The following is a 25939-nucleotide window of genomic DNA, read 5'->3' on the forward strand; positions in this document are numbered from 1 at the left end:
TAGTCCATAGATTTACAAGTCAATGTCAGGCGTAATCTGTCAGAGCCGTCATCTGTCATTACAGTTTTTTGTTGTGTGTCCGCGTTGCTTTCTTTGAGTTGTTTCTTTCGTTGATAATTCTAAATTATCTTACAAATAAACACTTACGAAGTTGACTGAAAAAAGCTATGGTAAGTTGTATTTCTTTTACGCTAGTTTACATACTCCATTTTGTCCGTTATTATTCAGCAAATCGCATCATTTACAAGGGCAATTTTGTCATTATTAAATTAGTAAATAAAAGATGTACTCAATCGAATACTATTAGTAGGAATCCTATAACTGTTGATGTTCCAGGATACGCCCGCGACAGGGACCAGCTCGCCTGGTCTCATCGGCACAGCGCCTCTGCTCCCTCCGCCGATGCTGGCTGGGTTACAAGCGATGCCTCAGGCTGTGGCGATGCCGCCTGTCCCGGGACTGCCGCCCAACATGACAGCTATGCCGCCGCCGATGGGCTTCCCGCCCATGATCCCGCCTTTCTCTATGCCACCACCAGGATTCCCGTCATTCAAGACAGTAAGTACAATAATTATAAAATCTTACTTGTTTTGGCACCAGCTGATCCATTGTCCTGAAGTGGTGATAGAGTAAATGCTATTTGTTTTAGCAATGCCAGGAAGAGAGCCTACATACCAATAAAATTAATTTGTATTTGAAAACTTAGTCCCTTTATTGGATCCACAATCTATCAATTTAAGTACTTAAATCTAATCATTCCATATTTTATAATAATTCTAGTTTAATAAAATTATTTATACTATGTCCTGTTTCAGGATTTAACTGCTCCTGCACCAGATGTGGCTCCAATGGCCAATCAAAGCAGTCCCTGGTCTGAGCACAAGGCTCCTGATGGTAGGACATACTACTACAACTCTGTCACCAAGCAAAGTCTCTGGGAGAAGCCAGACGACATGAAGACTCCAGCTGAAGTAAGAAAAAAATCATTCAATTTTTTTTTTATTTGACAAAAGATGATTATGGTAGATAGCATTTAAGAAATTGTTTTACTAATACTTCTCTTTATTTATTTATAGTGCATTAATAAATGGTTGTCAAACAAGTACTCATTAGGTATGTACTTATAGAATTAATCAGTAAGTCAATAATTTCCATTTTTCAGAGGCTTTTGTCTTCATGTGTGTGGAAAGAATACACAACAGATGCTGGCAGAGTTTATTATCACAACATTGAGACTAAGGAGTCCAGCTGGGTTGTGCCTAAGGAGCTCCAAGAAATCAAAGATAAAATAGCTGCTGAAGAGGCCGCCCAGTAAGTATAAAGTTTGCATCAAACAATACTATACTAATTAAATACCAACATTATTAACTTACCTTCTAGTTGTTAGATTTTATTTATGAAATCAAAGAAATCATACTATAGTTTCTTTAATGGACTGCTTAAAATGTATTCATTATAGTGTTTTGCTAAATTACTTCTTCTTTTCCTTTGCACCACCGTGACAATAACCGGTGCTTTTTGTATGGAATTTGACAGATTTTTGACGTTTGTCAAAGTTAAAGTAAGATGGTACAACTCAGTTTTACTGACATCATGTGAGCATAACTTGAAAATTTGAAATAAATATACCTAACTGCTCAAACCACCTTGGGTTTATTCTAATTATACATATGTATAATTCTAGGTATATTCTAATGCCAATTAACTACACAAGCAATGTTATTGCCTTGAATGATGTTTAATTATTGCAAAGAAATTTTATTACAAACTAAATGAATTTAACTATCAGGGCTGCACTTCTTGCGGAGGTGACTCCAGCAGAGGTGCCCTTGCCGGGCTCACCAACTGTCTCCAGCTCTGGCATATCGGCTCTGGATGAAGCAATGGCCAAGACACTTGCTTCGATCGACCCTTCACTTGCAAACAACATACCGATTCCAGAAGAAAGTAAGTCAATGCATTATTATTATTATGTTTGTACGCTTTGGAGCTCACGGGTCAAAAGTGGCCCGGTCCTTTATAAGGCTTGCGTGGGGATACAGATCCAACATGTAGAGGCCGTTTTAAGCGCAAAATAATCGACAAAAGTGAAAGTGGTGCACATGCTGGATGCTGGATCTAGTCTCTGACTATATCATGGGATGTAGCCAGAGACCATCCCCAGCCTGTGCACAGGAGCTGTTGCAGTTATTGGAGAATGGACTAGGGTTATGGATGAAGGATGGATGGACTGGTTACTGGGCTATGGATGGAGACTATGGGACACCTGCCTGGTTTATAGTCTCTGACTTATTATTATTATTATATTTGTGAAATATTGGGACTAGTAGAAATATTTTATCATATCAGTCACTATTTCAGCCATAGGACGTCCACTGCTGAACATAGGCCTCCTCTTATGATTTCCACAATGGCCAGGTGGTAGTGGCCTGTATCCAGCGCCTTCCTACCACCTTTATGATGTCGTCGGTCCACCTTGTGGGTGTTTTGATTGCTGATATTATTCTTTCTTTTTTTTCTGATTTATCTTTAAATATTTTGTCAAATCTTAAATAAGTAATTTGTTTTTACAGTAATGCCCGAAGAGATAGTAGCTCCACCGATGGCCGGTGGCGCCGACAGCAATGATCAAGCACCCGAATTCCAGTACAAGGATAAAAAAGAAGCTATCGAAGCATTTAAGGAGTTATTGCGGGACAGGGTACCTAATTCTTACCATATACCTAGGAATATAAATAAAAAAAACTGATATTTTTCACACCCAAATTCCTACAAAATTTTTTTTTTCAATAACTCGATATTATACCTTTTGTATTTGATTCTCTGTGTTCTTTTCTACCTTTTGGTTATTTTTCATAAAATTTCATCACATGATAAGCTGCTTCTCAGATATTTAATTGATTTTGTTCTCTTTCTAGAATGTGCCATCAAACGCGACATGGGAGCAATGCGTCAAAATAATCTCAAAGGATCCTCGCTATGGTGCGTTCAAGAAACTCAATGAAAAGAAACAAGCATTCAATGCTTACAAAACACAGAAGTTGAAGGATGAGAGGGAAGAACAGAGGTGAGTAACATTATTCACAATTTTTTTATGTTTAGTAATTTGTTATTTCACAATTTACTAATAGTCCCGTTAGCCCCTTGTACTAAGCTAAATTATGCTTGTATCACGAGTGAGCTCACCACAATAGTCGAGCGGCGGCGGGGACCGAATCCGCGTTCGAACGCGTTTCTCGAATCACGAGTCGGCCATTGCGACCCCTTCCCCGTTCGGCTATCGTGGCTTCAATATTACCTCTGTCTATCCATTTATCTATGCATTTTATGACAGGAAATTTTGTTATGTATTTATTTTATTTTAATTGTATTTTTTGTGAATCCAAAAAATTCGCATCTATTTTTTGTTCCAAACAGGTTAAAAACAAAGAAGAATCGCGAGAATCTTGAGGAGTTCTTGCTGACTTGTGACAGGGTAACGTCGCTTACAAAATACTACAAATGCGAAGAAATGTTTAGTAATCTTGAGGTTTGTATATTTTTTGTTCAAACTGGAACCTTATCCAAGAATTTATGTGTTTACTTCATGAATGAAATAACATATTCTAACAAGTTTATCCTACATTTTATAGATTTGGCGTTGTGTGCCTGATTCGGACAGGAGAGACATATTTGAAGACTCTATATTCACTATCGCAAAGAGGGAAAAGGAGGAAGCAAAAGCACTAAAAAAACGTAACATGAAAATGTTAGCACAAGTAAGTCTATTATATAAAAGAAAGTCGTGTTAGTTACTCCACTTATAACTCAAGAACGGCTGAACCGATTTAGCTGAAAATTGTCAAGGAGGTAGTTTAGAGCCAGGAGAAGGACATAGGATACTTTTTATCCCGTTATTTATTGCCATTAAGGCGGAACAAAGTTCGCCGGGTCAGCTAGTATCTTATCTTATATATCTATATATATAAAAGAAAGTCGTGTTAGTTACTTCGCTTATAACTCAAGAACGGCTGAACCGATTTAGCTGAAAATTGTCAGGGAGGTAGTTTAGAGCCAGGAGAAGGACATAGGATACTTTTTATCCCGTTCGAAATAAAAAAAGTCTGCTTATTTATTGACATTAAGGCGGAACAAAGTTCGCCGGGTCAGCTAGTTAGTGATAGTTCTCAAAAGCTCCAAAAGTAAATAATCTGTTATTTATTACATTATTCAGCTGATGATTTTACCTACCTGTCCTTTACATACACCCTTTATTTAAATATTTAATCATATCTATAGGTATTGGAGAATATGAATGAAATATCATACAGCAGCACTTGGAGTGAAGCTCAAGTCTTGCTTCTAGAAAATTCATCTTTCAAGAATGATGTCAGTTTGCTGGGAATGGACAAGGAAGATGCTCTGATTGGTAACATAATATTGACTAAAGCATTAATATTTTGCTATTCTAATTAATTCTTTTAGTTATGTATACCCTGTGAAGCTATTTTATTTTTAAAATATCTGTCTCTCTCACTCATCTGGGTTTAAATGGAGTGTGAAAGGGACTATGCTAATCAACATCATCATAGGTCTGTTTTTCTTTCAGTTTTTGAGCAACACATTAGAAACTTAGAAGCTGAGTACATTCAAGACAGGGAACAGATTAAAAAGAGGAATAAAAGGCAGCAGAGAAAAAATCGGGATAACTTCTTAGTAAGCTTAAAAATTATTTAACATTCATTTTTATTATGGTTATGAACAAACTGACATAAAAAAAAAACAAACAATCCATAAATGAGATTTAATTTTTTTCATTTGCTTTCTTTCTTTCATGCCAGTATGTTTGAATCAAACATTACGATGTATTGTGTTGTGTAATAGTTTACAAACTTGTTATTAAAATTACAGATCCTTGGTAAGGATAATGTAGCTAGTGGTGTGCTTTTTAAATTGTATTTTGAAGACTAAAGTTTTTCCTATTTTACATAATGATATTGATTTCAGGCACTGCTTGAGGGTCTACATGAAGAAGGGAAACTGACGTCAATGTCTTTATGGGTCGAACTATACCCAGTAATATCGGCTGATATGCGATTCTCAGCTATGCTTGGTAAGATAATATTGATTTTATTTAAACAAACAATTAATATTTATGATGTCAGGCTGGTGTAATTGACGATAAAATTTTAGTATTATTCTTTATTCGTTAAATAAAATATCACAATCTTTACTTTTTTACTACTATAGCCTGACTAGGAACATAAAAACCCTCGCCATGTTGCGGAAAACTAATGGTACTAATTTCTTTTAATGGCAACAGTAACTGAAAACTTCATTATAATGTCACCTTGCATGTCAGTTTATTGCTGTCATAGTATAAACAAACTTTATTTTAAATGTGCGCAATTGATTTTGTGAATAAATTACTAAAATCTTTTTATAGTCGTGAAAGAAAAGTGGTTCACAATGTGTTAAAGTATTTGTCGAAGAGAAATACTAAGGGTTCGGACAATATTTTCATTGAATAATGTTTCCGACAAAGGTTGTCAAATTGACTGACATGTTTATCGTATAGTACAGTCAACTATGAAAATTAGCTGTGGTTTGTTTCAACTACCTATTTTAAAGTTTTTTGACACTTTTTAAGTNCGTGGACATGCGGTGCGAGGGGAGGGTCATCCGATTACGCGGGGTCTCTATCGAATCGCCAAATTTTTTGTACGCCTAATTGTCTATGGCACACTCAAGCCTAAATTTTTTTTCAAATTATTTTTATTACGCCACTTTATTTTTCCGAAACTTAAATAGCGCTCGGCGGCCGCTACCGCGGCAGCTGTGTATGTGTAAAGTCGCAAGTTTAACCTAACCTAACCGAGATTTTGTTATCCAGCTACACGTGTACCAAAACCTTCATGCCAATAATACTTTAATAAAAGAGATGATAAAATTAGGGATTTCCAATACTTCAGCGTAATATGCATGATGCCGAAAGAAAGGTTTGCCAATAAATTTTAGGCGAATATTTTTTTCGGCCAAAGTATAATAGTGCGAAAACAACTGTCAGGCTAAACAATATTAATTGTGAGTTAAAAGTACCTATCGACCAATGTGGTTTGGCTAAATGAAATTTTAGGCGTACCGAGGGGGCACCCGATCACGCGACCGCGCTGGTGCCTCTTAGTTTTATACATTTCCTAATACAATATTGGAATTCTATAAAATTCCTAGGAAAAGTATGCATTTCCTAGGATATGTGCGTATTAAAAAATCTCTAAAGCAATATTTTATACATTTCCTAAATAGCTTCGGAATTGTATACATTTCCTAGGAATAGTATACAATTCCTAGATTTCATACATTTCCTGTAACATATACATAGTTGGTCAGGGAATTTTGAAAAAATTGTCAGGGAAAGTCAGGGAAAAGTCAGGGAATTTTTTCGAACATTTGCAGTGGACACCCTGGTTATGTATACCCTGTGTAGCTAGTTTTTGATATATCTGCCTCTCTCACTCATGCTGGGTTTAAATGGAGTGTTAAAGGGACTATGCTAATCAACATCATCATAGATCTACATTAGTTTTTCGTTTTTCTTTTAGTTTTCGAGCAACACATTAGAAACTTAGAAGCTGAGTACATCCAAGACAGGGAACAAATTAAAAAGAGGAATAAAAGGCAGCAGAGAAAAAATCGGGATAACTTCTTAGTAAGTTTAAAAAATATTTAATATATAATTTTTATTTGTAGAGATGGTTATAAACAAACTGGCATGAAAAAAAAAACGAATTATGAGAACCATAAATGAGATTTATTATTTTTTCATTTGTTTCCTTTCTTTCATGCCAGTGTGTTTGAATTAAACATTACGATGTATTGTGTTGTGTTATAGTTTACAAACTTGTTATTAAAATTACAGATCCTTGGTAAGGATAATGTAGCTAGTGGTGTGCTCTTTAAATTGTATTTTGAAGACTAAAGTTTTTCCTATTTAACATAATGATATTGATTTCAGGCACTGCTTGAGGGTCTACATGAAGAAGGGAAACTGACGTCAATGTCTTTATGGGTCGAACTATACCCAGTAATATCGGCTGATATGCGATTTTCAGCTATGCTTGGTAAGATAATATTGATTTTATTTAAACAAACAGTTGATATTTATGATATCTGGCTGGTGTAATTGACGATAAAATTTTAGAATCTTTCTTTATTCGTTAATAAAATATCACAATCTACTACTTTTTTACTACTATACTCGCCCTGCAGTGGAATGAATCGGTGGGTTAACTTTAAGTCATTCAACGTGTAATCAAATGTACGTTTGCTGCATACATATTGTGTAGTTTGTGTTGATTCAATATTGGAAATATGACTTTTGTCTATGATCATTTCAAAAGCTTCGAAAAAAAATCTATATATATAAAAGAAAGTCGTGTTAGTTACTCCACTTATAACTCAAGAACGGCTGAACCGATTTAGCTGAAAATTGTCAGGGAGGTAGTTTAGAGCCAGGAGAAGGACATAGGATACTTTTTATCCCGTTCGAAATTAAAAAAAAATCTGCTTATTTATTGCCATTAAGGCTAGGATTTACCGCCTCGATGCCGTGCATTCGTTACCTCAGCCCCCGCACACCTCGCACTGACACTCGCGCTGACACTCGCGCTTCGCGATGACGCCACAGTGTAAAAACAAGCCGTAAATTGGATTAAACCGTAACCTTCAAATAGTGAATAAATAAATAATAAAATTAAATATCCTTCGACATAATATTTTAACACTGCGCCTCTAGTCTCAAACTAAGCAAAGCTTGTACTATAGGATATGAACATATTACTTAAATAACATAACATAAATAAATACATTCATATTATGGTTAGAAAACACCCAGCCAGAAACAAACATTATTATAATGTTCATGCACACAAATGTTTGTCAATCAATAATGTCAAATAAAGATGATAATATTAAGTCAAACAAATACTTTTTACCGACAAAAATAGTAAGCAAATGATCACAAAAATGTAAACTTCATTTTAGGTAAAAATTATGATGTCAGGTTCAGGGATGCCAGAAGTATAAAATTATTTTACATAGCGCCTCTAGTCCCAAACTAAGCAAAGCTTGTAATTTAAACAAACATGGCAATGTACCATTCTGCTTGCTTTGGCCGCTAAGCCCTTGGCCAACTCAGTAAACGACCAATGACGGACGATTGTCACTCAACCACAAAGTATCGAGTAAATTAAAAGATATTTTTTAATTAAAAATATTAACCAATAATATTTTTAGTTAGATCAAATATATTTTAAAGTTAAGTTATACATAGATCGAAATGTATTTATTAGGTGATCAATATTAAAAGGCAAACTTGATATAAAAATCATCAAATTAACAAAATTAAAGATCAATAACTAAAAAAGAGGATCAAATATTATTTTTGTTTACCAAATATTAAAAGAGTATGTTAAACATAAATATTATGTTACCTTAAATGAAGATCATTCATAATTTATCCGTAGATCAACTAATATAGACACAATAATTAATATAAAGATAAAATATAATAAAACACATCATTTATTTTTAATAGTGCACATACAAAAAAGATCAATTAGTTTTTAGAGGATCAAATAATATTGTCCCCTTATTTAAGTAGTATCGAAAAAAGATTTGAGTATTATCGAAATGAGTAGGTATCGATACTTAGGTGATATCGGAACATCCCTAATCAAGGTATTGCATTCGCAAAAATATAGAGCAATTCACGAAAAAGAGCGATTTGCATAACTTTAATACAAGAAACAAAAATAAACTTGCCGTTCCAAATTTTAGACTGCATAAGATTGGGAATTCATTTATGGGGAAATGTTTTAAATTATTTAATAAATTACCACAAACTGTTGTAGAACTACCCATTCATTCATAAATTCAAAGCACATATTAAAAGTACCTTAATGAAAAAGGGCTACTATAAAGTCGATGATTATTTAAAAGATAAAAATGTTTGGGATGCGTAACTGCCTAGCTCGCATAAATATTTATAACTATGTATTTTGAAAACCTGTAAACCTTTGAAAAAGAGGCTGACAATAGTGTCTGAGTTTCTTGCGCTGCTTCTTCTCAGCACTGGCCCATTTATTGTCCTGAAGCAGTGGTAGGGTTAATACTGGGACGTATAAACGTGCTTTTTTAAAGCCTACTTACAGAAATAAATGAGTTTTACTGAGTTTTTTTACCACAGATTACAGAAACTAAAGGAAGATGTGAAAAGGGGGCGGGGCCAGTGTCGCAGCAATATGCCCAAAAACAGAACACATTGCTCGCGACAGCAATGATGACAGCAGCGACGTTATACGACCTATCCTATTTATATTGCTTGCCGGGTCATGTATACCTTAACCTTTAAAGTCCCAGACGGCATACATTAATGCCATAAAATTAAATTAAATTCATAAAATTCATTTATTTTTGCAAATAGGCTTTAAAAAAGCGCTTTTACACGTCCCAATATTAACCCTACCACTGCTTACTGGGACAATAAATGGGCCAGTGCTGAGAAGAAGCAGCGCAAGAAACTCAGTCACTATTGTCAGCCTTCTTTTCAAGGTTTTACAGTCTTTAAAATATACAAATTATAGTCATAAGTATTGATGGGAGCTAGGTAGTTAAACATTCCAAACATTTTTATCCTTTATATAATCATCAACTTTGTAGTAGCCCTTTTTCATTAAGGTGCTTTTGATATGTGCTTTAAATTTATGAATGGGCAATTCTACTACAGTTTGTGGTAATTTATTGAAAAGTTTAATACATTTCCCCATAAATGAATTACCAATCTTGTGCAGTCTGAAAGGATGGTGCCAGGGTCTGGACCAAGTGCTGCCCAGAATCAACCCATAGTGCATTTTGTTCCTCAGGTCAATACTAATGTGTAAACCGAAGTGCACTGAAATCTATCCCTGGAGTTAAGAGAAAAAAAGAGTTTTGTTTTGAATTATTTACATACAAAGTATCATCGATGTATACGTACTTCGCATAAGATTTCGCGATTTTGGCATTGAATAACACTCGATATGTTGAACTTAACCATACTGCATCCGTACACCTTACTTTAGTGCGACTTAGACATTATTTATAAGCGATCTAGCGCTGTTGCAGTAGTTTGGTTAGTTGACAGAAATCATTATTTCCAAAATGAACCAAGAAGTTTGAGTTCTCTAGCCTTGCAAAAAATCTATTTATTGGTGTATTACAATCGATTATTGAAATTATAGTAAGCTAAAACTTCTTGCTTCATTTTGGAAATAATGATTTCTGTCAACTAACCAAACTACTGCAACAGTGCTAGATCGCATATAAAGAATGTCTAAGTCTCACTAAAGTTAAAATGTACGGATGCAGTATGGTTAAGTTCAACATATCGAGTGTTATTTAATGCCAAAAACGCGAAATCTTATGCGTAGTACGTATACATCGATGATATTTTGTATATAAATAATTCAAAATAAAACTCTTTTTTTCTCTTAACTCCAGGGATAGATTTCAGTGCGCTTCGGTTTACAAATTAGTATTGGCCCGAGGAACAAAATGCACTATGGTTTCATTCTGGGCAGTACTTGGTCCAACTTCCATACATGGATTGGCACTGTCCTTTGGAACGGCAAGTTTATTTTTGTTTCTTGTATTGAACTTGTGTAAATCACTCTTTCTAGTAAATTGCTCTACATTTTTGCGAACATATAAAAGGTTTTCATAAATGAACTGTGAAGCTACTGTCAGTATATTAATCTCCTTAAAGAATTCTCTCACACACATAACAATTAATTATCTATTGTGTCTAGATTCGCGGGCCTTGAAGGATTAAAAACAAGTTCGATTTATACTATTATCATTGATTTGCGACCTTAAGGGCTTCCGCTAAAACTAGCACATGTGTGCGCTGCTCATACTAATCTTCGATATTGAACCACGTGCGCCCGCGCGCGCGATATTTCAACCGACTTCAAAAAAGGAGGAGGTTCTCAATTCGACCCGTATGTTTTTTTTTTTCTATGTTTGTTACGCGATAACTCCGCCAATTATGAACCGATTTGAACAAATCTTTTTTCGGCGTATATGTAATACCTCAAGGGTGGTCCCATTTAAATTTAATAATAGAAAAAACAACCCCCAAGGGTGGAAAATTGGGGATGAACTTTTTTATACGCAATATCTCCGCCGATTATAAATCAATTNTGCAATTGACGCGCCTCTATGCCAGGGTTTTTATGTTCCTGCTCAGGCTATACATATATTTATCAAAAGTGTTTGTTTCCCTAATATGAATAAATAAATACACTCGCCCTGCAGTGGAATGAATCGGTGGGTTAACTTTTAAGTAATTCAATGTTGATTCAATATTGGGAAGACTTTTGTCGTTTATCATCATTTTAAAAGCTTCGAAAAAAAAGTAACAATTATGTGAAACATTTCGTCAATATTTACGTTAATTTATTATTGCGAAGGTGATCTGTCGTAAATATATTTTTTGTAATGATTCCCACATTATAACATCACACAACTGACCAATACTAACGTGAACTAATCTTTTCAGGTCAAAGCGGATCAACGCCTCTAGACTTGTTCAAGTTCTACGTGGAGAACCTGAAGGCTCGTTTCCACGACGAAAAGAAAGTTATTAAGGAGATCCTCAAAGAGAAGGCGTTTGAAGTGCGTCCCGACACCACGTTCGAGGAGTTTGCTACCGTCGTGTGTGAAGACAGCAAGTCGGCCTCACTGGACGCTGGCAACGTCAAGCTGACCTACAATTCGCTGCTTGAGAAGGTAAATAAAGCCACTTTTACACATATCACATATTGCGGTTTCTGTTTTTCTGTAGGCCTAGGATGCGCGCCGCGATAAGCTGTTATCACACCATTTTATGGCCCCCGCTGAAAATCAGTTTCAAGACAAGCCCTGGCGGTCTTGATGTACGGGTGCCTTTGTGTCAGAGGGGCACAAGCAGTTAATTGTCCACTTGTTTATTTCTCTCTGTTTTAATCTATGTCTTACCTGCTTGTATACCTTTCTTGCAAATAAAAAGTTTTCTATTCTATTTTATCGATTTTGCCCATACATTTTGACGTCGATAAGAGTATATTTGTATATTACGGCGCGGATCCTAGCCCTACAAATGTGGATCTGGAGTTAATTTAAGGCTGTAGAAAGATTTAGCTTTATCGACGGTTCGTAGTTCTCTAATATGAAGGAAACGGGTAACAAATAGTTATATGATAGGTAAAACAGCATCAGATTAATTATACTTGCTTATTTGGTTTTATGAAATAATGAGTATACTGATATCGTTATTATTAATCTAAAACCCAACAGGCCGAGACAAGGAACAAAGAGAAGATGAAAGAAGAATCCAAAATGCAGAAGAAAATCGAAAGTGCGTTCAAATGGGCTCTAATGGACGCGAACATAGACTACACATTACCGTGGAGCGAGGCCAAAGAGAAGCTAGACCTCTCGGCGCCGGAATTCGCCGCCGTGCCGAGTGAGGAAGACCGCGTTAGGATATACAAGGTATTTCATACCCATCAAGGTATTGCATTCGCAAAAATATAGAGCAATTCACGAAAAAGAGCGATTTGCATAACTTTAATACAAGAAACAAAAATAAACTTGCCGTTCCAAATTTTAGACTGCATAAGATTGGGAATTCATTTATGGGGAAATGTATTAAATTATTTATTAAATTACCACAAACTGTTGTAGAACTACCCATTCATTCATAAATTCAAAGCACATATTAAAAGTACCTTAATGAAAAAGGGCTACTATAAAGTCGATGATGATTATTTAAAAGATAAAAATGTTTGGGATGCGTAACTGCCTAGCTCGCATAAATATTTATAACTATGTATTTTGAAAACCTGTAAACCTTTGAAAAAAAGGCTGACAATAGTGTCTGAGTTTCTTGCGCTGCTTCTTCTCAGCACTGGCCCATTTATTGTCCTGAAGCAGTGGTAGGGTTAATACTGGGACGTATAAAAGTGCTATTTTAAAGCCTACTTACAGAAATAAATGAGTTTTACTGAGTTTTTTTACCACAGATTACAGAAACTAAAGGAAGATGTGAAAAGGGGGCGGGGCCAGTGTCGCAGCAATATGCCCAAAAACAGAACACATTGCTCGCGACAGCAATGATGACAGCAGCGACGTTATACGACCTATCCTATTTATATTGCTTGCCGGGTCATGTGTACCTTAAAAACAAGCCCGATTTATACTATTATCATTGATTTAAGGGCTTCCGCTAAAACTAGCACATGTGTGCGCTGCTCATACTAATCTTCGATATTAAACCGCGTGCAATTTTAGCGGAGGCCTTTAGAGGTTATTACTGCCATATCTAATGCCCTAATGATCTTTGTGTTGTAATAAACTTTTTAATGATGCAAAATATACGCCACTGGTTTTCCAGGATTACCAACACGAGCAAGAAGACAGCTGCATGCACTACCACCACCCCAAGCCTCGCAAAGCGAAGCGTTCCAAGAAGAAGAAGCGCTCGCACTCCGCCTCTCAGGTTAATAAATAATTGTAACTGTATGTTACGAGTGCAAGCCTCGTCTACGTCACAGCATACGTCACAAATATTCAAAAATCTGATTAAAACATTTGAATTTCCATCAAACTCAGGTACTAGTCTTAGAGCTTTCCAAATTTTTTCTGTCTTATCATAGGCAACAGGCATTTGCTCGGTCGCCATTTCTTCTGCTATAGTCTCAAAATCACGATAAAATCTAAATTCTCTAGCTAGAATTAGGTCGGATACCTCGCCGTTGATTCGGCCCGATATCCCGGATGATAACTAATTAAAACTACTTATATAAAAAAAAATACTAGAAAATACTGTGTGAAAAATATTACGTCCTACGGGAGACAGGAAAGGGACCGCTGGCAACCAATAGGAATGCGTAACTTATAAAAAAATAACTCACAGGAGCAGGATGCTTAGCTTGGTCATTGATTTTTGGATTAGCACCGGTTTTCGAAGTCGATTCTTCTTCTCCGTCCGACGACTGCTTCACGTAGATTCGTAGGGATAGTCGAGACGCCGGCGAAACGAATACCAGGCGGTTCGAAGTGTGAAATCGCGCACTGACTCGACTATCCTACCGACTGCGCCAGTTACGGAGTTGAGCCATCGAGTAGGATTTTTAAAACTATACTTTTAATTATAGAAATATTTATTACATAGATATTACAAAGGTGATTATCTTAATGTGATCACGATGATCAGGTCTTAACTAAACGTCCTGATTAGGGCATGTAATATCGGAAGGTTTTCAATTCCGATATTGATTTCCGATATTAGATCTCAATATCGGAATTCCGATATTAATATCGGAATTGAGTTTGTGTTATAAATTGAATACATATTTGATTATTTTCGTAACATTTCTTAATTGTATACAGTAAAATAATGACTTTAATCAATATCTTTAATTTGGTACAAAACAGCACTTCTTAAAATTACAAAATTGAAGTACCTATTTAAAACCATTTTTGTATGTTATGGGTATCCAATTCCATTGCATTTGGTTACTGATGATAATAGGCCAATAATATGGACTAGCAAAGAATTTAAGTGTTTTTTGTAAAACAGGTATCAAACAAACTTTTACTTCATCAACCAATACTGGCGGAACGATTTGTAGAGTCATTAAAGTTAAATGTTACAAAAATTTTAGGTAGTGGTAAAAAAACTTGAATATCTTTGTAATTTGTTCCTTTTTGACTATCGATGTACAACTCACAAAACCACGGGCCATCATCATCATCATCATTTCAGCCATAGGACGTGCACTGCTGAACATAGGCCTCCCCCAATAATTTTCACAATGATTGGTTGGTAGCGGCCTGAGGTCCACCTTGTGAATGGCAGTCCTACTCTGCGATTTCCGGTACGTGACCTCCACTCCAGAACCTTGCTGCCCCATCGGCCGTCAGTTTTGCGTACTAGTGCGGAATCGCTGGAAGACCTCGGCACAATGCTCGAAGACCTTAATTGAATCTCCCAACAGGTAGGCCTTCGGATGAACATGGACAAAACAAAGCTTATGACCATGTTGCGCCCTACCTATTTTCGGTTGGGAGCTCGATTCTCGAGATTGTTGACAAGTATGTCTACCTCGGACAAGCGATTCAGCTATTCAATTTCATAGATGATCATAGATGCAATTTCGAGAAAGAGGTAATCGTCGAATCCTACTCGGCTGGTCCGCGTTCGGGGAACTACACAACATCTTTTTGTCCAAAATACCTCAGTGATTAAAGACGAAAGTGATGATATACGGCTCGGAAACGTGGGCTCTCAAAGTTGCACAGCGTGCTATGAAGAAGGCTGTGCTTGGTGTTTCTTTACGAGATCTAATCAGAAATGAGAAGCTCCGTTAACGAACTAAAGTCGCTGACATAGTCTGACGGACTAGCAAGTTGAGTGGCAATGGGCAGGGCACATTGCTATGTGTTTTGCTATATGCGTACCTGCTGGTACGCAGAACTAACGGGCCATAGTCCAATTAATGTTTGGAAGGGAGTTGAGATGTCGTTTTTCATTGCTAAGACCAAGTACGGCAAGTGTTAAAATTTTTTAGAACAAGTAAAATTAACCATAAATACTTGCAGTGGGACAAAAAGTGATGGTGAGAGACATGAGAAAATCATTGGTCTTTGCCAATCATGTACTTTGGGCTTTTTGGCAGGTTGTGGCGCGTTTAAACGCTTTGTTTAAAATCTCAATTAAAACCTTTATCTGATTCCGATATTACGATATTGGGTCGCTCAATATCGGAATTGTAATATCGGATCTCGTACTCCGAGATTCCGATATTACGAGATTCCGAGATTCCGATATTCATGCCCTAGTCCTGATGCTTCCACGATTGAAGCTCAAAGGCACCGCGAAACTGTCCGAAAGATTCACTTGATCGAAAACTGTCCACTATGCACTTTTTAACACTATTGAACAATCGAGCCACCTGCACTTGGGCAACACGTGATGTTCGCGTGACGTATGCTGTGACGTAGACGAGGCTTACACTCGTAACATGTATCATAATATTTTTCATAATACTTACATGTCAAATACTCTACTCAAATTATGATAAAAATTACACTTTTTACGAGCTGTTCAATCTATTGTAGTTCATCCAAAACTGTGCCTTATTCCCTTACAGTCAAGGTCGCGATCGCATTCGCCCGCGTCACCGCAGCCGGCGGCGCGTTCGCCGTCGCCCGCGCCGTCCCGTGGATCGGTATCGTCGGAAGAAGGACGCAAGCACAAGAAGCCTAAGCGCAAGCATAGGAAACACGAGCCCGTGCCGGTAACTATACGCAATATTGTCCCTTATTTTCTTGCAGCTAAAGTCGCGATTGCGTCATCTGATGAGGGGCGCAAGCACAAGAAGCCCAAGCATAGGAATCACGAGCCTGTGCCGGTAACTATGCGCGAAATTGTGCCTTATTCCTTACAGTTAAGGTCGCGATCAGTGGCGGNGTGCCTTATTCCTTTGCAGTTAAGGTCGCGATCGCCTTCGCCCGGCTCCGCTTCATTGTAAGCTCGTGCCGGTAACTGCGCGATATTGTGCCTTATTCCTTAGCAGTTAAGGTCGCGCTCGCCGTCGCCCGCGCCGTCGCGTGGTTCGGTATCGTCGGAAGAAGGACGCAAGCACAAGAAGCCTAAACTAGGGTTNCTCGCCGTCGCCCGCGCCGTCCCGTGGATCCGTGTCGTCGGAAGAAGGACGCAAGCACAAGAAGCCCAAACGCAAGCATAGGAAGCACGAGCCCGTGCCGGTAACTATACGCAATATTGTCCCTTATTTTCTTGATGTTAAGGTCGCGATTGCGTCGTGCGTGTCAGCATCATCTGTCGAGGGCTTAGGGGTCGTGTTAGCGTTAGTTCGCGTTGTCATACGTCTGCGTCGTTGGATGAGACGTGCAAGTATAGGAAGCACGAGCCAATGCCAAAACTTTGCGCGAAATTGTGCCTTATTACCTTGCAGTCAAGTCAAGCTCAAACAAAGGAGGAACGAACCCGTTCCGATAACTACTCTATGAAATTCATATTTAAATGCGTAAAGAATATTAATGATTCATGCTCAACAATAAATCTTCTGTTTTCCATTTTCAAAATTCATAACATTTTTAACAGTATTGAAAAGTTAGCCTGACAATAAAACCAAGTGTGGAAAGTCGTCCTCTCCGACATGGACCTATAAAAAAAGGCGGACGGAACTCGCGCTACAACAAAACTGTGACGCAAAATTTTGGCGTTTGTCTATTGTGTGAGTGAATTTAGGGATGCCATGTTAGCCAAAACATTTTACCCACTTATCTTAAGAAAAACATAGATGGGCAGATATGTTACTTGGAAATGTAGACGAAATTATATCGTGCCATTTGAAAAGGATGAAAGATGAATATGTTGAGGTAGACGCGAAATTTTCAAATTTTCTTACTTTGTTTGCAAGTCAGTGTCAGGTACGATTCACGCAGTTACAAATGATCAATTTTGTGTACCTACCTACGTAATCATAATCTTATGTACCATCAATATTATTATCTCTGATAGATTTTAACATACAACCTGACACTGACTTNTGCCGGTAACTGCGCGATATTGTGCCTTATTCCCTTGCAGTTAAGGTCGCTCTCGCCGTCGCCCGCGCCGTCCCGTGGATCCGTGTCGTCGGAAGAAGGACGCAAGCACAAGAAGCCCAAACGCAAGCATAGGAAGCACGAGCCCGTGCCGGTAACTATACGCAATATTGTCCCTTATTTTCTTGATGTTAAGGTCGCGATTGCGTCGTGCGTGTCAGCATCATCTGTCGAGGGCTTAGGGGTCGTGTTAGCGTTAGTTCGCGTTGTCATACGTCTGCGTCGTTGGATGAGACGTGCAAGTATAGGAAGCACGAGCCAATGCCAAAACTTTGCGCGAAATTGTGCCTTATTACCTTGCAGTCAAGTCAAGCTCAAACAAAGGAGGAACGAACCCGTTCCGATAACTACTCTATGAAATTCATATTTAAATGCGTAAAGAATATTAATGATTCATGCTCAACAATAAATCTTCTGTTTTCCATTTTCAAAATTCATAACATTTTTAACAGTATTGAAAAGTTAGCCTGACAATAAAACCAAGTGTGGAAAGTCGTCCTCTCCGACATGGACCTATAAAAAAAGGCGGACGGAACTCGCGCTACAACAAAACTGTGACGCAAAATTTTGGCGTTTGTCTATTGTGTGAGTGAATTTAGGGATGCCATGTTAGCCAAAACATTTTACCCATTTATCTTAAGAAAAACATAGATGGGCAGATATGTTACTTGGAAATGTAGACGAAATTATATCGTGCCATTTGAAAAGGATGAAAGATGAATATGTTGAGGTAGACGCGAAATTTTCAAATTTTCTTACTTTGTTTGCAAGTCAGTGTCAGGTACGATTCACGCAGTTACAAATGATCAATTTTGTGTACCTACCTACGTAATCATAATCTTATGTACCATCAATATTATTATCTCTGATAGATTTTAACATACAACCTGACACTGACTTGCAAAAATATAAGAAAATTTGAATTTCGCAGTTCCACGCCCTAGGGAGGGATCAAATCTGCCTACGAAAATATATCCCATTAAAACAGTTATTATGTATGATAAATTATTTTATTTCAATAGTATGCGTAATAAACACCTGAAGTCTTAAAATTATAGATTTCCCACTTTTCGGGTAATTTTCCCACGTAAATAACTGAGAACACTGGCCTTTGACGTATTATTTTGTCGGGTGATTGACGTTTGATTTTAATATTTTAATGTTTATAAAATCGGGGAAATAAGTGATTAGGTTATTAGTTTACCTGTGAAATGTGATTCCTTGATTTTTGTTCGTTCGATCAGAACGGTTTTTACACAATTTCACCACGCAAGACATGTCGTATTTGTGTTTTTTTTTCGCCGCGTAAATGTGTCAACTGTGTGAAGTTTGCACTCGAAGTGGTGTATCAGGGTGTGAATGTGTGCGTGCCGGCCTGTACGTACAGGCGAGCTGGTATATCCTAATGTCACAGTATTTTGTTGATGACAATCCGTCCGACTTTTTTTATAGGTCCATGCTCTCCGATACAGCCTGTATATTATGTACTTCGCGACTTCGTACGCGTGGACCCTGTTTTACTTGAATTTTGGAAAATCCCGTTTTAGTGAGCACCTACGTTCTTAAAGGAACCCACCCTCATGCAAAATTTGATTTCTGAGATTTCGTAATGAGTGTGTCAGACAGTGACCTTCCTTGTTCAAACTTCTCCTAAAACTTTCGAGACGGCGCTTGTTACCGCCCAACCCCGCTACACCACCGATCACATGCGGCCGCCTCCCCGAGAGAGCGAGGGGACTGACCGATAGTTCGCCCGCGTAATAATACCAAGTGAAAGCAGCAGTGTTGTAGTACAGTGTTGTATCCGCCTCTACAATCAATGTGAACAACGCCCCAACGTGACCACGACCGCTCTGCCAAGAGCGTAACGAATAAGAAGAAGAAGAATAATACCATTTTTCTGATTTCATGGTTTTTTCCATGATTTTCTTTAAATTTTTTTTTTGGCATCATTGTCGTGTATACTACCACCCCTAAGATGGTTGTTTTACAAAACCACAGCCTATAGATTAACGTTATTTTTTTGTCGGCAGAAATCCCCGAGCCTAGAAGAGGGTGGCATCTCGGACGACGAGCCGCCGCGCCACAAGAAGTCCAAGCGCAGCGCGCCCAGCAGCCCGGAGCCCGCGGAGCACCGGCCCAAGCGCAAGAAGGACCGCAAGGACAAGAAGGAGAGGCGAGTACACACAGTAGCGTACACGATAGTATAGTGCGGCACTAGTGTCGCAGCCGCCGCGCCACAAGAAGTCCAAGCGCAGCCGCCCAGCAGCCCCGAGCCACAGAATAATAATAAGTACTACGTACAGAAGTTTTACTTCGCGAAGGTATTTAAAAAAATGTATGCTCAATGTCATTAACAATATGGTGTAATTTAGCTTGTCTCAAGAGTCAAGCAAGTTTGTCAGAAGTTTTGTTGACAAACGTCAGTGATCGGTACTGCGCCGAAGCTATAGGGCTGACTTCGGTAAAATGATGTGACGTGAGGTGCCAATCTGCAATGATTTAGCATGAATTATCATGAATAATATTAACTACTTATTTACCTCTCAGTGTCTTCAGGCAACTTAAAAAAGTACATTCTGTGTTTTTATTATTATTTAGTCAGTTAAATACTGCACAGTATTTAGTACACCATTTTCTTTATTTTTTTTTTCATCATACACAAGAATACGCGTGCGTGAGTCAATGTTCGCTCGTATGTGAGGCCTTGTCGAATAGTACTCTTGTAGGGGGCAATCGTGCGTGTTTTGTTTTCGATGTAAACTCGCGGAGATGAACAGGCCTGCCCGAGCCCGCGGAGCACCGGCCCAAGCGCAAGAAGGACCGCAAGGACAAGAAGGAGAGGCGAGTACACACAGTAGCGTACACGATAGTATAGTGCGGCACTAGGGGGCCATCCATAAAGTACGTCACACGAATTTCATGATTTTTTGACCCCCCCTCCGTCCTTGTCACAGGTGGTCACATTTCTGAGACCAATAGTGTGACGTCACATGTTTTGCAATTTCACATCGAAAAATTATTAAATTAACAGCAGTTCCGAAATTACTTTTATTTCCATTTAAATTAAGTACTTTTTTTTAATGAAATCAACATTATATCAAATATTTGTAACAATTGAAATGTGATGTCACGAAACTTAGGACCCCTCCCACCCCTTGTCACACCATGTCACACTTTGTCAACCCCCTCCCCCCCTCTTTACGTGTGACGTACTTTATGGATGACCCCTAGTGTCGGAGCCGCCGCGCCACAAGAAGTCCAAGCGCAGCCGCCCAGCAGCCCCGAGCCCGCGGAGCGCTGGCCCAAGCGCAAGAAGGAGAGGCGAGTACATACTCCACACTAGGAAGGGTAGAAAGAAGGAAGGCTTTCCCTCGGTACTGATGTTGGGGTAGCATGAAAATTGACTTCATTTTACACGCCACTTCATTCTACACAAATCCTTTCAGGAAGACGCTGGACGCAGGCCGCTACCAACAGGCTACATGGAAATTACGCATGTATGCAGCAGGCCTGTATGCAGAAAGGGAGTCGGTCGGGCGACCCTCCTTGCGCAATAGGCACAGCTGCCCCTCCTTCCAGGGTTTCGGGAACTTTCCGATAGCAAAGCACTGGTCGAAAAGCTCCCGGAACCATAACTTTCATTCCTCCTATTTCATCTTTTAAGATTGTGTTACGGCTAGCTAACTGGGTTCAATTTTGATAAAAAAATGTGTGCCATAATAATTTTAGTTTATGAATATAATAATATAACTACTAGGTGGATCGACGATCTGGTAAAGGTCGTGGGAAGAGCCTGGATGCGGGCAGCGCAGGATCGTTCATTGTGGAGGACCTTGGGGGAGGCCTTTGTCCAGCAGTGGACGTCATTTGGCTGAAACGAACGAACGAACGAATATGACAAAAATCCAACAGCCTGTCAGTTATTTTCTCATAGATGATAATCGCACGCAATAGATTCTACGAGACTATACGCTAGGCATTATCTTGAGCTGTGTCGTCGCAGGTCGGGGTCGAGCGCGTGGAGCGACGCCGAGCTGGAATCGCGGCGCGCGCTACTGCTGGCCCAGCTGCACGAGCACGAGGCCGACTGACGCCGCGTCACGCACATACACATCTTCAACGACTACCCGCGCCCCGCGCCCTCCGCCTCCGCCGCCCCCCCGCCCGTCTCACCCGCCCCCTCCACCTCCGCCGCCCCCCCGCCCGTCTCACCCGCCCCCTCCACCTCGGCCCAAGCGCAAGAAGGAGAGGCGAGTACATACTCCACACTAGGAAGGGTAGAAAGAAGGAAGGCTTTCCCTCGGTACTGATGTTGGGGTAGCATGAAAATTGACTTCATTTTACACGCCACTTCATTCTACACAAATCCTTTCAGGAAGACGCTGGACGCAGGCCGCTACCAACAGGCTACATGGAAGTTACGCATGTATGCAGCAGGCCTGTATGCAGAAAGGGAGTCGGTTGGGCGACCCTCCTTGCGCAATAGGCACAGCTGCCCCTCCTTCCAGGGTTTCGGGAACTTCCCGATAGCAAAGCACTGGTCGAAAAGCTCCCGGAACCGTAACTTTCATTCCTCCTGTTTCATCCTTTAAGATTGTGTTACGGCTAGCTAACTGGGTTCAATTTTGATAAAAAAATGTGTGCCGTAATAATTTTAGTTTATGAATATAATAATATAACTACTAGGTGGACCGACGATCTGGTAAAGGTCGTGGGAAGAGCCTGGATGCGGACAGCGCAGGACCGTTCATTGTGGAGGACCTTGGGGGAGGCCTTTGTCCTGCAGTGGACGTCATTTGGCTGAAACGAACGAACGAACGAATATAACAAAAATCCAACAGCCTGTCAGTTATTTTCTCATAGATGATAATCGCACGCAATAAGTTTGGACGGCATCATTCAGGCGGATTATTATTAGATTCTACGAGACTATACGCTAGGCATTATCTGGAGCTGTGTCGTGTCGCAGGTCGGGATCGAGCGCGTGGAGCGACGCCGAGCTGGAATCGCGGCGCGCGCTACTGCTGGCCCAGCTGCACGAGCACGAGGCCGACTGACGCCGCGTCACGCACATACACATCTTCAACGACTACCCGCGCCCCGCCCCCCCCGCCCCCGCCGCCCCCCCGCCCGTCTCACCCGCCCCCTCCACCCCCGCCGCCCCCCAGCCCGTCTCACCCGCCCCCTCCACCTCGCAATACCCCGCAGCCCCACCCCCGTCGACCGATGCGGAAACCGACGAGTAGTGCACGNGTTGTCCCTTATTTTCTTGTAGCTAAGGTCGCGATTGCGTCATCTGATGAGGGGCGCAAGCACAAGAAGCCCAAGCATAGGAATCACGAGCCTGTGCCGGTAACTATGCGCGAAAATGTGCCTTATTCCGTCGCAGTTAAGGTCGCGTGGGTCTGCATCGTCGAAGTAGAACAAGAAGCGTGACGTAACTATCGCAATATTGTGCCTTACTCACACGAAGGGCCCATGAACAAAAAGCATGGCAGTAATTATGCAGAACATACAATTTATGGCAGTCAGACACTTCGTTTTCAAACCTTAGAAAGCTTTAGGCCATTTAACAAACCGGCAACTTTCGCAAGTCGTGCGAGGTGAGGCGAGGTTGCTCGAAGCGTAGTGAAGTGCATATCTACACAATCGTACATTGATTAATTTTTACCAACATCGCGAGTATAGTTCCAAAATACTGGACTGTCCTGTCGATGACATTGACAGTGGGGCGCCACCGTCAATACCGGATCGCTGGTTCAGAGTTTTGCCATGTTGGAAACCATATAGTTGAAAGATGGTAGCGCCCCCCTGTCATTGAGTTTGGCGGGACAGTTCAGCGTGGGTCATCTATAGTATTTATTTTACGTTACACATTATCTCCTTTTTATTGCAGAAATCCCCGAGCCTAGAAGAGGGCGGCATCTCGGACGACGAGCCGCCGCGCCACAAGAAGTCCAAGCGCAGCGCGCCCAGCAGCCCGGAGCCCGCGGAGCACCGGCCCAAGCGCAAGAAGGACCGCAAGGACAAGAAGGAGAGGCGAGTACACACAGTAGCGTACACGATAGTATAGTGCGGCACTAGTGTCGCAGCCGCCGCGCCACAAGAAGTCCAAGCGCAGCCGCCCAGCAGCCCCGAGCCACAGAATAATAATAAGTACTACGTACAGAAGTTTTACTTCGCGAAGGTATTTAAAAAAATGTATGCTCAATGTCATTAACAATATGGTGTAATTTAGCTTGTCTCAAGAGTCAAGCAAGTTTGTCAGAAGTTTTGTTGACAAACGTCAGTGATCGGTACTGCGCCGAAGCTATAGGGCTGACTTCGGTAAAATGATGTGACGTGAGGTGCCAATCTGCAATGATTTAGCATGAATTATCATGAATAATATTAACTACTTATTTACCTCTCAGTGTCTTCAGGCAACTTAAAAAAGTACATTCTGTGTTTTTATTATTATTTAGTCAGTTAAATACTGCACAGTATTTAGTACACCATTTTCTTTATTTTTTTTTTCATCATACACAAGAATACGCGTGCGTGAGTCAATGTTCGCTCGTATGTGAGGCCTTGTCGAATAGTACTCTTGTAGGGGGCAATCGTGCGTGTTTTGTTTTCGATGTAAACTCGCGGAGATGAACAGGCCTGCCCGAGCCCGCGGAGCACCGGCCCAAGCGCAAGAAGGACCGCAAGGACAAGAAGGAGAGGCGAGTACACACAGTAGCGTACACGATAGTATAGTGCGGCACTAGGGGGCCATCCATAAAGTACGTCACACGAATTTCATGATTTTTTGACCCCCCCTCCGTCCTTGTCACAGGTGGTCACATTTCTGAGACCAATAGTGTGACGTCACATGTTTTGCAATTTCACATCGAAAAATTATTAAATTAACAGCAGTTCCGAAATTACTTTTATTTCCATTTAAATTAAGTACTTTTTTTTAATGAAATCAACATTATATCAAATATTTGTAACAATTGAAATGTGATGTCACGAAACTTAGGACCCCTCCCACCCCTTGTCACACCATGTCACACTTTGTCAACCCCCTCCCCCCCTCTTTACGTGTGACATACTTTATGGATGACCCCTAGTGTCGGAGCCGCCGCGCCACAAGAAGTCCAAGCGCAGCCGCCCAGCAGCCCCGAGCCCGCGGAGCGCTGGCCCAAGCGCAAGAAGGAGAGGCGAGTACATACTCCACACTAGGAAGGGTAGAAAGAAGGAAGGCTTTCCCTCGGTACTGATGTTGGGGTAGCATGAAAATTGACTTCATTTTACACGCCACTTCATTCTACACAAATCCTTTCAGGAAGACGCTGGACGCAGGCCGCTACCAACAGGCTACATGGAAATTACGCATGTATGCAGCAGGCCTGTATGCAGAAAGGGAGTCGGTCGGGCGACCCTCCTTGCGCAATAGGCACAGCTGCCCCTCCTTCCAGGGTTTCGGGAACTTTCCGATAGCAAAGCACTGGTCGAAAAGCTCCCGGAACCATAACTTTCATTCCTCCTATTTCATCTTTTAAGATTGTGTTACGGCTAGCTAACTGGGTTCAATTTTGATAAAAAAATGTGTGCCATAATAATTTTAGTTTATGAATATAATAATATAACTACTAGGTGGATCGACGATCTGGTAAAGGTCGTGGGAAGAGCCTGGATGCGGGCAGCGCAGGATCGTTCATTGTGGAGGACCTTGGGGGAGGCCTTTGTCCAGCAGTGGACGTCATTTGGCTGAAACGAACGAACGAACGAATATGACAAAAATCCAACAGCCTGTCAGTTATTTTCTCATAGATGATAATCGCACGCAATAGATTCTACGAGACTATACGCTAGGCATTATCTTGAGCTGTGTCGTCGCAGGTCGGGGTCGAGCGCGTGGAGCGACGCCGAGCTGGAATCGCGGCGCGCGCTACTGCTGGCCCAGCTGCACGAGCACGAGGCCGACTGACGCCGCGTCACGCACATACACATCTTCAACGACTACCCGCGCCCCGCCCCCTCCACCTCCGCCGCCCCCCCGCCCGTCTCACCCGCCCCCTCCACCTCGCAATTCCCCGCAGCCCCACTCCCGTCGACCGATGCGGAAACCGACGAGTAGTGCACGTAGGGTTGCCAGGCGTCCGGACATGTTTGGCTTTTTAGGGACTTGTCCGGCCAAATATTGCCTGTTGCGCGCGACAGGTGAAAGTCCAGCCACAGAATCATATGAGCTATAAGCTTGACACTAATTGCA

The 25939-nt window shown here is 40.5% G+C and overlaps 1 protein-coding gene across 7 annotated transcripts; it reads left to right on the plus strand.

Moving 5' to 3' along the window:
* Positions 1–46: 46 nt before the first annotated feature.
* Positions 47–25725, plus strand: Prp40 (pre-mRNA processing factor 40). Of its 7 annotated transcripts, none has more exons than XM_028306864.1 (19): positions 47–170; positions 337–558; positions 816–971; positions 1163–1311; positions 1790–1947; positions 2574–2701; positions 2919–3067; positions 3418–3529; positions 3633–3758; positions 4279–4408; positions 6582–6688; positions 6995–7100; positions 11579–11808; positions 12355–12552; positions 13454–13558; positions 16215–16361; positions 23591–23713; positions 24382–24404; positions 25567–25724. In XM_028306864.1, the coding sequence occupies exons 1-19, from the start codon at positions 168–170 to the stop codon at positions 25652–25654; spliced, it is 2460 nt and encodes an 819-aa protein (XP_028162665.1). In that variant the 5' UTR covers positions 47–167; the 3' UTR covers positions 25655–25724. The 7 variants fall into 7 exon arrangements, with proteins under 7 accessions (XP_028162665.1, XP_028162669.1, XP_028162667.1 ...); XM_028306868.1 differs by lacking the exons at positions 23591–23713; positions 24382–24404; positions 25567–25724 and adding exons at positions 19728–19847; positions 20516–20538; positions 21701–21877; XM_028306866.1 differs by lacking the exons at positions 6582–6688; positions 6995–7100; positions 24382–24404 and adding exons at positions 4589–4695; positions 4987–5092 and having other exon boundaries at positions 23591–23736; positions 25567–25725.
* The last annotated feature ends 214 nt before the right edge of the window (positions 25726–25939 follow it).

This window comes from Ostrinia furnacalis, unplaced genomic scaffold, assembly GCF_004193835.3.
Source record: "Ostrinia furnacalis isolate ACB-3 unplaced genomic scaffold, ASM419383v2 OfSCF2049, whole genome shotgun sequence".
Taxonomy (NCBI): domain Eukaryota; kingdom Metazoa; phylum Arthropoda; class Insecta; order Lepidoptera; family Crambidae; genus Ostrinia; species Ostrinia furnacalis.

Coding starts and splice junctions, on each gene's coding strand:
- Prp40 (XM_028306866.1), top strand. Junction 1,948..2,573: donor CATACCGATTCCAGAAGAAA/GTAAGTCAATGC, acceptor TTGTTTTTACAG/TAATGCCCGAAGAGATAGTA. Junction 3,759..4,278: donor ACATGAAAATGTTAGCACAA/GTAAGTCTATTA, acceptor TCATATCTATAG/GTATTGGAGAATATGAATGA.